Source organism: Equus caballus, chromosome X (assembly GCF_041296265.1).
Source record: "Equus caballus isolate H_3958 breed thoroughbred chromosome X, TB-T2T, whole genome shotgun sequence".
Classification (NCBI taxonomy): Eukaryota; Metazoa; Chordata; class Mammalia; order Perissodactyla; family Equidae; genus Equus; species Equus caballus.
Window position 1 is genome coordinate 146,101,698 of NC_091715.1, and position 12,817 is coordinate 146,114,514.

The 12,817-nt window shown below is 36.6% G+C and overlaps 1 protein-coding gene across 2 annotated transcripts in view; it reads left to right on the forward strand.

Annotated features, from left to right (window-relative positions):
- VAMP7 (vesicle associated membrane protein 7) overlaps positions 1–9,812 on the forward strand; it is a 44,034-nt gene extending 34,222 nt beyond the window's left edge. The window contains exons 7-8 of one of the 2 annotated variants that reach the window (XM_001498198.6): positions 4,137–4,229; positions 7,935–9,812. In XM_001498198.6, coding sequence (XP_001498248.1) covers positions 4,137–4,229; positions 7,935–8,003 — 162 coding nt within the window. In that variant the 3' untranslated portion in view covers positions 8,004–9,812. The remainder of the gene's footprint in view (positions 1–4,136; positions 4,230–7,934) is intronic. The other variant, XM_070258425.1, reaches the window with a different exon arrangement.
- Positions 9,813–12,817: the final 3,005 nt, after the last annotated feature.

Sequence of the window (12,817 nt, forward strand, 5' to 3'; positions counted from 1 at the left end):
TGCTCCAAAAGCATTTTGAGACTATTGGTATTAGCTGTTTGGAAAAATTCACCAGTGAAGCAGTCTCAGCCTGGAGTTTTCTTTGTGGGAAGGTTTTATGTGTACCGTTTTGCTATTTGTTTCCTATTTGTACCATCTATTCTTTGTTCCCCTCTCCCTCTTTTTCTGCCTTATGTTTGACTGAGTACTTTTTAAATTCCATTTTTACCTCCCTTGGCTTATTAGCTATAACTCTTTGTTTTCTTACTTTGTGATTGCTTTAGGGTTTATGGTATAAGTCTTTAACTTATCATAGTCTACCTCTGAGTGGTTTTATTCCACTTCACAGATAGTCTAAAAACCTTAAGGTAGTATACTTCCATTTTCCCTTCCTGGTCTTGATGCTATTTTTGTCATATTTTTATTTACACATGTATTATAAACCTCGCAATACATTGTTGTTTTTTTTGTTCAACAGTTATCTTTTAAAGAGATTTAAAGAATAAGAAAAACATCTTTTCTATTTACTCATGGTGTTATGATTTCTGGTAACTCTCTTCATTCTTTTGTGTAGATCTGGATTTCCATCCCCTGTCATTTTCTTTTTTGCCCATAGGATTTCTTGTAGTGCAGGTCTGCTAGTGATGAATTCTTTCAGTATTTATATGTCTGAAAAGTCTTTATTTCACTTCCTTTTTTTAAAGATATTTTCACAGTATAGAATTCTAGGTTAATGTTTTTTTCAATATTTTAAAGATGTTTTGTCACTGTCTTTTACATTGCTTCTGACAAAAATTCTACTGTCATTCCTACGTACGTAATGTATTTTATTTCCTATGAGTTCTTTTAAGATTTTATCATTGGTTTTAAGAAATTTGGTTATAATATATGCCTTATTGTAGTTTTCTTCAGCTTTGGGTTTGTTGAGCTGTGGGTTTGTAGTTTTCGTCAAACATTCAGCCATTATTTTTTCAAATATTTTTCTTTTCCTGTCCTCTCCTCTCCTTCTAGGACTCCAATTACATGTACATTAAGTCACTTGACGTTGTCCCACAACTCACTGATGCTCTGTTCATTTTTTTCAGTCTATTTTTTTCTTTGTTTCATTTAGGATAGTTTCTATTGCTATGTCTTCAAGTTTACCTGTCTTTTCTTCTGCAGTTTGTAATCTGCTATTACTCCCATCTTGTGTATTTTGCATCTCTACAAGTTTGATTTGAATCTTTTTTATATCTTCCGTGTGTCTATTTAACATGTGCATCCTTTCCTCTACCTTCTTGAATATATGAAATATATTTATAATTGCAGTGTTTATTCCACTTATGTGTAATGTAAGTATTGATGGAGTTGGGTTTAAGTACGGTATGTTGCTCCTTGGTTCTTATTTGCTCCATCCTCATTGTTCCTCTTTTTCTTTCTTTTGTATACTTACTCAGATATTTTAAAAGTTGTTTCATTTTATAACCTCTTGGGTTTTTAACAGCTTTATTGAATTATTTCTTTATTGGTAAGTAATTCACCGACCATACAGTTGACTCATTTAAAGTGTACAGTTCAGTGGATTTATTATATTATATATGGATATATTACATTATAATTTTTAAATTGTGCTGAAATATATATAACATTTGTCATTTTAACCATTTTGAAGTGTGTAATCCAGTGACATTCATTACATTCACAGTGCTGTGCAACCATCACCACTATCTGTTTCCAAAAGTTTGTCATCATCCCAAACAAATTCCATAACTGTTAATCAATAATTCCTCATTACCACTACCCCCAGTACCTGATAACCTCTAATCTACTTTCTGTCTCTGTGAATTTACCTATTCTAGGTACCTCATATAAGTGGAATCTTATAATATTTTTCCTTTTGCATTTGGCTTATTTCACTTAGCATAATATTTTCAAGTCTCATCCATGTGGTAACATATATCAGAACTTCATTTCTTTTTATGACTGAATAAGATTCCGTTGTATTTATTTACCACATTTTATTTATCCATGTATCTGTTGATGGAACTTTGAGTTGTTTCCATCTTGGAGCTATTGTGAATAATGCTGCTATGAACATTGGCATACAACTATCTGTTCAAGTCCTTGCTTTCAATTCCTTTGGGTCTATACCTAGGAGTACAGTTGCTGGGCCATATGGTAATTCCATGTTTAGCTTTTTGAGGGACTGCCAAACTGTTTTCCGTAGCTGCTGCACCATTTTGCATTCCCACCAGCAAGGTACCAGTTTTTCTACATCCTCACCAATATTTGTTACTTTCCTTCTTTTAATTATAGCCATTCTGATGGGTATAAAGTGGTATCTCATTGTGATTTTGGTTTGCATTTCCCTGATGACTAATGATGTTGAGCATCTTTCCAATGTGCTTATTGGCTGCTAGTATGTGTTCTTTGGAGAAATTATTCAAGTCCTTTGCCCGTTTCTTAATGGTGCATTATCAGTTACTACTGAAACCATCTGCATGGAGTGAAGAGGCCTTAGGCTGGTTAGCTTGCTCTTGTCATTCTCACAGGGATTTTTATATCTTCTTCTTGTTCTCTTCTACCTACACCCACCCCCACCCCCCTGCATCCCCAAAGGAAGCTTTGGTAAGGTGTAACAATTATTCTTTATAGCTGAACTGGTTTTGAATAGGTGATTTGTCAGTGTTGAAATATTGACCTGAAGATTATGAAGGAATGTCTGCCTTAACCTATTGAATCACATAACTATATTTAGATTTATTAGTTTCATTGCTCACTACTTCTTTCTTGTGATTTAGTTTGTGAGTAATTGCGAAGAGTTTAGGCAACTGAGAAGTTCATCAACTATACAGTTTAGAGTGCATGGTCCTCAAGGTCTCCTTTAGTTCTGACGCCAACTGCAAGTTTGTTTGTTCCAAAAACCACCCTTAGGTTTGATAATTCACTAGAAGGACTCACAGAACTTTAATGAAAGCTGTTGTACTCACAGTTATGGTGTATTACAGGCAAAGGATACCGATTAAGCTCAGCCAATGGAAGAAGCACATAGGATGGAGTTCAGGGAGGTACCAAACCCAGAGCTTCTGGTGTCCTCTCCCCATGGAATCAGGACATGTTACTTTCCCAGCATAGATGTGTGACAACACACATGGAGTATTATCCAATGGGGAAGCTTGCCCAAGCCTCGGTGTTCAGTTTTTATTGAAATTTCATTACATGGGCACGATTGACTGCCTACTTGCTTGATCTTAGTCACTAGTCTCTGGCTCCTCTAGGTGTGACCCAAAGTCCCTACCCTAAATCATATTGTTGGTCTTTTTTGAGTGAGTAGTCCCCACCCTAAATCACATTGCTACTATTTGGTGAGCCTGTGGCCCCCAGGCAAGCAAAGATTACCTCCTAGAAGCTGAGGGCAAAGATCAGACCCCTTTTGGGGCAAGGTTAAGTTCTTTACTACACAGTATAGTTGATGGGCATTTGGATCATTTCCAGTTTTGAGATAAGACAAGTAGTGCAGTTAGAAACATTTTTGTGTGTCTTTTGGTAAACTTGTGCATACATTTCTATTGGGCATATACCTAGGAGTGGAATTGCTGGTCTATTAGGAATTTTTTTGTTTGTTTTAAATTGCCTAATGTCCTAGTGGGAATGGTTCAGTAGATATTGAGAAATTGATGTTGCAAAAGCAAATGGATAACTGAAGGGAGTGAAGTTCTTTTGGCCCTCATACAAGTAAATACATATCTTCTTATGGAAATTAAACAGGCTTTTATGGCTCAAAAGCCCAGGATTATCCTGGGCAGAATAGACAAATGTTTTTGCATCCGACTGGCTTAAAAGGAGCCTTTCTTATTGGAAGCAAAAAGAGGAAAAGGCTTTTCGACTAGCGGGAAGAACCACTTCTGGTGCTCGACGTCATGTGCGTTGCTTCAGTGTAGAAGAAGAAGGAGGGAAACTTTTCCAGCAGGCTCATACTGCTTACTATAGACCTGGCAGTGTCCTGCTTTTGAGAACTAGTCATTACGAATGGCCACCCTCTACCTGTGAAGAGAGGGGAAGGGTAAAGAACATTGCTACTTCAACAGAATTAATGAAAGTAAAAGTTTTACAGGTATTATTCCAAATCAGTCATGTAATCGGTTCCAAGGATCAAGCAATTCATGCTTTTTTTCTAGTCTGTCACCTTCAAAACAACCAGCAGAAATCTTGCCCGAGCCATGTGTATGAAGAATCTCAAGCTCACTATCATCATCATCATCGTATCAATTGTAAGTTTTTGTCTTTTTAGTGTGTGATTTTATTTTTCAATCTCTAAAAAATTAGGTGCTGGAATTCTTTGTCAATGATCAGCACTCCGAGATGAGCTACATATAACTTTTAATGGTGAAACACGTGACCAGGCAGTGGCTTTCCTTTAAAGTCATTATGAAATATTATCTCTGCTTAGACCCCTTCTCCCTGTTGAGAATTCCTGTGTGTAAGACGTCATGCAAGGCATTCCAAATATTCCTGGATGTTTAACATTTTTGTCACTACCAAAATAAGATTCTTTTAAAATTACATTTTCTAATTGATTCCGTATTTTCTAATTATATTTCTATTTTATACTTGATTCTATTTCTTTATTTCTGTTTTCTCTTTTCTAGTTGATTTATTTTGTGTCTGGTGACCTTGCATATCTCTTATTAGTTGCAATAGTTTGTTACTTGATTCTTCTGTATGCTATAGGTCAGGAGTCAGCAAACGTTCTGTCAAGTGCCAGATAGTAAATATTTTAGGCTTTGTGGGTCCCATGTAGTCTCTCTCACATATTCTTCCTTTTTTAAAACAATCCTTTAAAAGTCTAAAAACCACTGTTAGCTCACAGGCCAGGGGCTGTAGTTTGCTGATCCCTGCTATAGGTGAATTTTGATAGCATCTGTTAATAATTTTAACCTCATCAAATTTGTATATATATATATATATATATATATATATATACACACACACACACACACACACACATTTATATAATTTTATATATATTTTTTGTATTTACTAGCAATGTTGAATAATTTTGATGTGAATGGACATCTTTATTTAGTTCCTGGTTTTAATTGGAATGCTTCTAATATTTCATTTATAAGAACAATATTTACTATGAATTCTTAGATATTTTTTTATCCAATTAAAGAACTTTTATTTCTAGATGGCTAAAAGTTTTTATCAGGAATTAATTTTTTTTTTTTTTTTTTTTTTTTTTTTTAAAGATTTTATTTTTTTCCTTTTTCTCCCCAAAGCCCCCCGGTACATAGTTGTGTATTCTTCGTTGTGGGTCCTTCTAGTTGTGGCATGTGGGACGCTGCCTCAGCGTGGTCTGACAAGCAGTGCCAAGTCCGCGCCCAGGATTCGAACTAACGAAACACTGGGCCGCCTGCAGCGGAGCGCGCGAACTTAACCACTCGGCCACGGGGCCAGCCCCTATCAGGAATTAATTTTAGGAAATATTTCTCTGCCCAGTGAATTGATAATGTGACTATTTACATTTAATATGAATGTATTGAGTTACATTCATAAATACACTTATAATTATCCTTTCATTTCTAGGATAAATACTAAGAGATCATTATGTACTATTCTTTTAATGCATGATGAGTTCAATTTTCTAATATTTAGTAGTTCTGTTGTCTATAAATATAAATTAGTCTATATGCTGTTCTCCTTTTGGAAACCCTATGTAAACAGATATTGGACCTCTTTGAACTATCCTGCATGTCTAATAACCATTTTAATATGTTTAAACTCCTTTTTCGCATTGCATTCTGGGAGAATTATTCAGCTAACTCTTCCAGCAAACTAATTTCATTTTCAGCGCTGTCCATTCTGCTATCCAACTCTTCTATTTATTTTTCAGAGCCATGTTTTAAATTTCTAAGAACTCTTATTATTCTTACTTTAACCCTTTTTTAATGGAACTTGTACTTGTTAACAGAGAGACTCCTTGAATTTCTTTGGATATATATTAAGAGATATATCACAAGGAATTAGTTTACACAATGGCAGGAGCTGGCTAGGCAAGTCTGAAATCTGTAGGGCAGGCTGTCAGGAAGGTCAGGCTAGACCTCTGGGGCAGGAGCAAATCTGTAATTCACAGGCAGAATTTCTTCTTCAATGAAACCTCAGCTCTGCTCTTAAGGCCTTTTAACTGATTGAATCAGGCTCATTCAGATTATGTGGGATAATCTGCCTTACTTAAAGTCAACTTTGTGAGCTTTAATCAGATCTACAAAATACAACATCACCTAGATTAGTGTTTGGTTAAATTACTGCACACTATAGGGTAGCCAAGTTGACGTACAACTGACTTTATAGAAATATAGTCATGTTTATATGTAATGGGTTTATTATTTTTATTTTTAAATGAATTATATATGTACTTTTTAAAAATTTCATTTCTAATATGATAAGCGTTAATAGTTACAACCCCACAAGCAAGAGATCTTTGGAGTCCTCACTAACTTTTGAGAGTGTTAAGAGGTCCTGACCCAAAAGTTTGAGAGCCACCACTCTATGCAGGGTGAGGGAGATGCTTTACTTTGGGGGCAGTTAGTGGCTGGGTAAAGCAGCCTTTCCTCTCCATCCTCTTGTCATTTGCAGAAGCCCAAAGTTAACTCCAAGCAGATACCTGTGACTTGGCTTCCGCTTCTCGACCACTGTCAAAGGTCCACCACCTTCGGCAGCTGGACCTACCTAACAGAGAAGGGTCACAGATCTGTCAGTTATAGTGGAAATTGTGCCATGGCCTTGAATGTCTCCTTGCTCAGGATCCTCAGGTGGTGCATTCTAGGCTTCTCAGCTTAGCTTCTTCCTTCTTCTTTGATCTGTGAATTTATATTGATTTATGAAGCTGCATTATTGTTCAATTCAGTTTGTATTTATTTATTACTTATTGCCTATGCAGGGCACTGCTTTGCCAAAGGTGTTGTTAACCTGATATATGGTGCTTTAGCTTTAAAAATCCTTATATTTCGGTTGTGGCAAATAGTCAACTGTATATTAAATTGGACTATCTGTGTGAGTGTGTGTGAATATGATGTGAGTAGTTTAACTTATTTATTAATAACCAGAATTTGGTGTAACTGTCCCCCAACATTTGTAGAGAAGTAAGGCAGAACATTTGCTGACTTTTGGGAGGGAGTATGGAATTGATAAATGTATGTTTCCCAAGCATGTGAGTAATGAAGTCAGTCACTTAAATATCTCAAAAAGTTGTAATTTAAAGCAAAATAAAATGGCTAATTTAATGCAATGAGCCTAATGTTTAAAATAAATGTATTTTTTGGAATATCATAATATGAGCAAGCATATACTATTAAAATAGCATTATTTAAAATTAGTATAAATCAAAGGTAATACATCTATAATAGAACTAGCCTTTTTGCTGTGTTACTTGTGTCATTAGCTTTCCTTTGATTTGATAATTATAATTATTGTGTTATTATCCGCAGAAAGATTCATAGCAACATTCTTGTTCATAGGTGATATAGATGTAGAGTCTCTACTCATGCTTCTTCATATTTTTTATCATGCTAATAATGAAAAATTAATTCATGTGTAAAACCTAAAAATGTACTTAATAATAAAATCATACTTAAAGGGAATTACGGTAATTTATCTTTTTGACTATTAATGTTTCAGTAAGAGTTGCTCATACAGCTCGATTCTGCCTAGTTCCCAGTGAAGAACATCAATTTCATTGCTTTCTCTCCCTCTTAAGAGAGCATAGTGGAATTCAAGTAGGTGAGAGTTATATCAGAAAGGATAATTTTAATTGCATTTCTGTCTTTGAAAATACTTGATTAGTGCATTGTATTATTATGCAGCTGCCACTCTAATGGAACCAGTATTTGTTAATAGGTCTTTACTTTGCTTTATATTATTTAGGAGCCTACGATAGAGTCAAGAAAATAAAATTGCTTTCTCCCTCCTTCCAGGTGTTCATCTATATCATTGTGTCACCTCTCTGTGGTGGATTTACATGGCCAAGCTGTGTGAAGAAATAAAAAAGCAAAAGTTGTCGTTAACCAAGGGTATCAGAGAACAAGGAGTTAAAAGCAGTCCATGTGATTCAAGCCTTTTAATACTGACAGATGGTGTCTGTCAGTCTCTTCAACCCTCTTCTTGCTTTTTCTTTTTTTTAATCTTGTTCTATGCCTCCAGATTTATCTTTGTCCTATCTACCAATTTATTCCTGTGCACTTCAGATTGAACCATTTATTGCAGCAGTAGCCTTAAAAAGGCTTTTTATTTCTTTGGTTCATTAACTAGCGTCATCTACTTAGAGAAACATTTTCGTTTGTAATTGCAGAAAGCTGATACCAAGGGGGAAACCACCAGTCTTATGAGCTGTCTACTGAAACTGTGGGTGAAGTTTGTATGTGCACACAAAAGTATTTAAGAGACATATAGTATTGCTAACATCTCATTTTAATGTCTTTTGTTATTGAAGAGTTTTAGGTGCTTGAAAATAATATAAATGGAGAATTGTTATTTGGGGAATTGTAATTAAATTGTTGATGCTGCTTGTTTCTAGGAACCCAAGCAAGTAGAGTATTAAACATTTTATCTCAGTCATATGGAGAACATTTTGCTAGCCCATTAGAAGCACATGGAATTATCCTTGTCTTCCTAGTATTCACTTTCGGGAAGAAAGTTTGACCATTTACAAACCTCATAGTGCTTGATATTCTGTTTCCCAATTGCAGTTGATTTGAGAATATGATGGTTTAAATATCGTTGAAGGTTGTGGTTTTCTATATGTTCCTTTTTCTGTAGTGGATATTTAGGGCAAATATGTAGTTAATAGAAGGGGTCGTAGAGGGAATGGGGAAGCAAATTCCTCTGACTCACCAGAGAAAAAGAAGAGAACCACAGTGGATGTGCTAGCATTCTAGCTGTATGAAGGGAGGTCATGTGGGAAATGTTTTTAAGTCCGAGAAAAGCCCAAGCTGAGTATAGTCAACAGTCAACTCCAAGGTTTGGGTTTGACTCTGATGAATAATAATTTGAACATCTTTTGTGGTTTAATAAGATCTTTAATCTGCCTAGTTTTGAAGAATTCTTTTGTGAAACTTCAGCATTGACGTTATGATGTATGGAAACAATACAAGACAGTTTAACATCCATTTAACTGGAGTGTGAAAACTGGAGTGTAATCATACTGCTTCAGCTACTCTGACATCTGTTAGCTAGTATGTACTTTTGGTGTGTATCTGAAAGGACATTTGCTGCCCTAGATATAACTGCATTTATTTATCAGTAAATGCCAGTAAATGGAAATTTTTTTACATGTGACTGTTTTCCCAATGAAAGAACAAATTAGTCTATAAACCCTAGCCACCTGTTTAGCCTAGTCATGTGCCTTGAATATATATGTGTCACATAATCTTCCTCATGCTACCTGTTCTTCCATCTAAATCTTTTGAATCATGCTGATTCATTTATTTCACATATTTTAGGCTCACTGGAACTATTCCTGGTAATCATGCATAACACAACTGTTTTTCCAGTTTTTCCAGTCTTGTTTATCAACACTAATGCCTTTTAATTACATCACCATTTCCTATTGGAAAACACGTTTGTTCCAGGAAAACATTTAGCATTCCTGAATAATAATTTCCAAATGTCTTTAATCCAAAGAGAAAGACTTAAAGCTTATTTCCCTTTCTTATACACACCGGAATAAAAATGATGTGCATGTTTTAGGGATAAATTATGTAACTGTCCCTTGGTCTATTTATGTATAAGAATGCTTTTTTAAAGCACATATCTTGTTTTAAATGATGCATTAATAAAATTTAAAAGTAATACAATAGGTTGCTTATTTGTGACCTGGAACCTTTCAGTAAAGAGCTATAGCATTGTCTCAGGTGTATAAAATGTTTTCAAAACCAAAGACACAAAAAACTTTAAAAACATAAGTAGGCCATACTAAAACCAATGAAAAATCCTGAAATGACCACACAGCCTCCACAACTATCATCCTGAGACCATGATTGAAACAACAGAAAAAAACCCTCAGGAATTGTAATCTGATTCAACACAATTCTGGAAAATCTATCTAAAGTTGGAAGGCATGGCTCAAAGGAAGGTATAAGAGGGTGGGAGCGAATAATTGATTATAGCAAACAGGTCTAGCTAAGCAAACAGTAAAAAGGGCCAAAGATCAAATGTACAAAAAGCTGGGCCACAACAAGATAATAATCAGTCACTTGGGGCCTTTGAACTTAGGTAACTGAAGTCAGGAACAGTAGAATATGTTTTTGTACAGGCTAGAGAAACAAGAAAACAGCCCATTTAACTTCTCTGCAGGCCTCCTTCAGGTTTCAACTGAAGTATGCACTCCCTAACCAAACACTTAGAATAAAAAAAAAGATGGCTTTTTATTTGGTTGTCATGAACAAGGAAAGAAGCAGCACAAGCTATTTCTTTTTACTTCAAACCCTTGACTACAAGGTCAAATAGTGTCACAATCTGTAAGTTTCCTTCAGAATGAATGGACATGGCTTACATCGGAAAACGTTTCCTCCTTGCTTAACTCTGCTGGTACCTATCTTTCCTGGCCTCGAGATAGGTGAAGAAATTGGGTTGCTTCCCAGGGTATCTTGGTGGGAATGGATGTAGCAACAATAATAGCAACCCTAGGCTCTCCTACAGTGTTTTACATTAGAAGCAGGTCTGTTTCTGACAGCTCCATCTTTTCAAGAATAATAAATTACTTGGAATGGTGGTGCTGGTGGTGCTGGTGCTTGACCTACGATTCAGTTTGAATTCAGTGAGGAAAACAGTGCCAAGTATTATGGAAACAAGGGGTTTAATACAGGATTCAAGCTTACACAGCTGTGTGACAAACTGGGAAGGGAAGGTCTGAAAGGGAGCTGCCAGGGATCAGAGGAACAGTCCTAAGTATTTTCACTTGAAACACTGCCACTAGTGGACAGACAGGTTGAAGCTTGCTGGAAAATGTGAGAATCCCTACATGTCTGTTTGCCAAAGTGGGTGCGTGAAGAGGGACATGTGGAAAGGTTTGTGGAAGCCACAGCCTCAGTAGACCTGATGTCAAGTACCTGACTTGTGGCCGCAATTGGTCAGCAAGGCCAGTAGTCAGGAGGGTGAGTTGGATGTGGAGTGGTGGAGATTGAGAAAAATTTAGGGTACTCCAGGCCTATTAGCATCTTCATGTCTGATTGCCCTGACCTTCAGAGTATTGGCCTCCACCTCCCTTCTGCTTTCCAAGTCTCATGTGAGTTCATTTCACTGGCAGAACATAATCCTAAAAGCATATAGGGAAAATAGTTTCTATGAAACTCTCAGTTTATGGGAAGAGCAGTGGTGCCAGTGCAGCATAGCCAAGTTCTTCCTAGATTCATTCATAAAATCAGTTTAACTGCTTTATCTTATGGAGAAAGACCATTTGGGTAAGTTAAAGCATTCTTTTGGTCAGGGCACATTGTACAAAATTATTTTGGATTCTTTCTGTTTATTAAACCAAAAATTATCTAAATCCGAAATATGTTGTAACTTTTTACATCTCTTTTCCAACGAGAAGGAAAACGATGACAATACTCTGTATAAGAAAATTCACACACACAGGCTGACCCCTGATTTACCGTTTTCATTCCAAGTTTGGAACTGCATAAGGAAAACTTTAAAAAGCCTCATGCACAAAGAGATCAGAGTGCCCCTTACAGATTTTCACTTCTGGCCAAGATAGGGTAACAGTGACTGTATTTTCCTTCCTGCCTGAAGTAACCCCCCAAAAGGACAAAATATATGAAACAACAGTTGTTAAGGCACACCTCCAGGCGATGAAGGGCACTGGTACTTCAAAGAGATGAACCCAACAATTGCCCCAGCTTATTATGTTGAGAGTATCCAGGCCATGATGCAGTGAGGAGGAACTCACGAAGAGCCTGGCAGATTCCCTGGGTTGAGACGTGACTCAGATTTCCAAGGAGACCAAGACGCGTGGTCTTTGTGGGGCACTGGAGAGGAGAGAGCTGCAGAAAAGAGAACTCCAGAGATCCCTGCCCAATGCCAGGGAAAGAACCACCCAAAAAACATCAGAGGGAAAGTATCCTCCACTCACACAGGACTATTGCCTGTACCCACGAGACAGCTGGGAAAACCTCATGTCTCACGGAGTATTGGGTAAAGTACTCAGAAGGGTCTTGCCTGGACCAGGGTTTCTCAACCTTGCCACTGTTGGTATTTGTTGCCAGATATTCTTTGTTGTGGGAGACTGTTTTGTGCATTGTGGGTTATTTAGCAGCATCCCTGACCTCAGCCCACTAGATACCAGGAGCACCATCTTCCCAATTGTGACAACCAAAAATGTCCCAAATGTTTCTGCAAAGTTGGGGTGGAGGAGCAAAATCAACCCTGGTTGAAAACCACTGCCCTAGACTAAACAAAATCTTGTCCAGCTTGCCAAATCTTAAAAGTCACACCCGAGGGATATCAAGCTGTTTCCAAGTAACTGTCCCAGAAAAAAAGCTCAAGAATATATGGGAATACAAGCATACAGCATACCAACAAGGCAAAAGATCAGGGTCAGGCGTCAAATCAAAAATTATCAGTCGCACAAAGAAGCAGAAGAATATGACCAATACTAAGTCAATTTAAATAAGTGGGGAACTGACATAGATGTTAGAATTAGCAGACAAAGACATAAAAAGAGTTGTTAATAGTGTATTCTATATGTTCAAAAAAAGAAAGCATAGACAGAATAAAAGAAGGCCCATTGAATTTCTGGAGATGAAAACTAGGATTTCTGAGATGAAAAATACACCAGATAGGATTAAAGGCAGAGTAGACT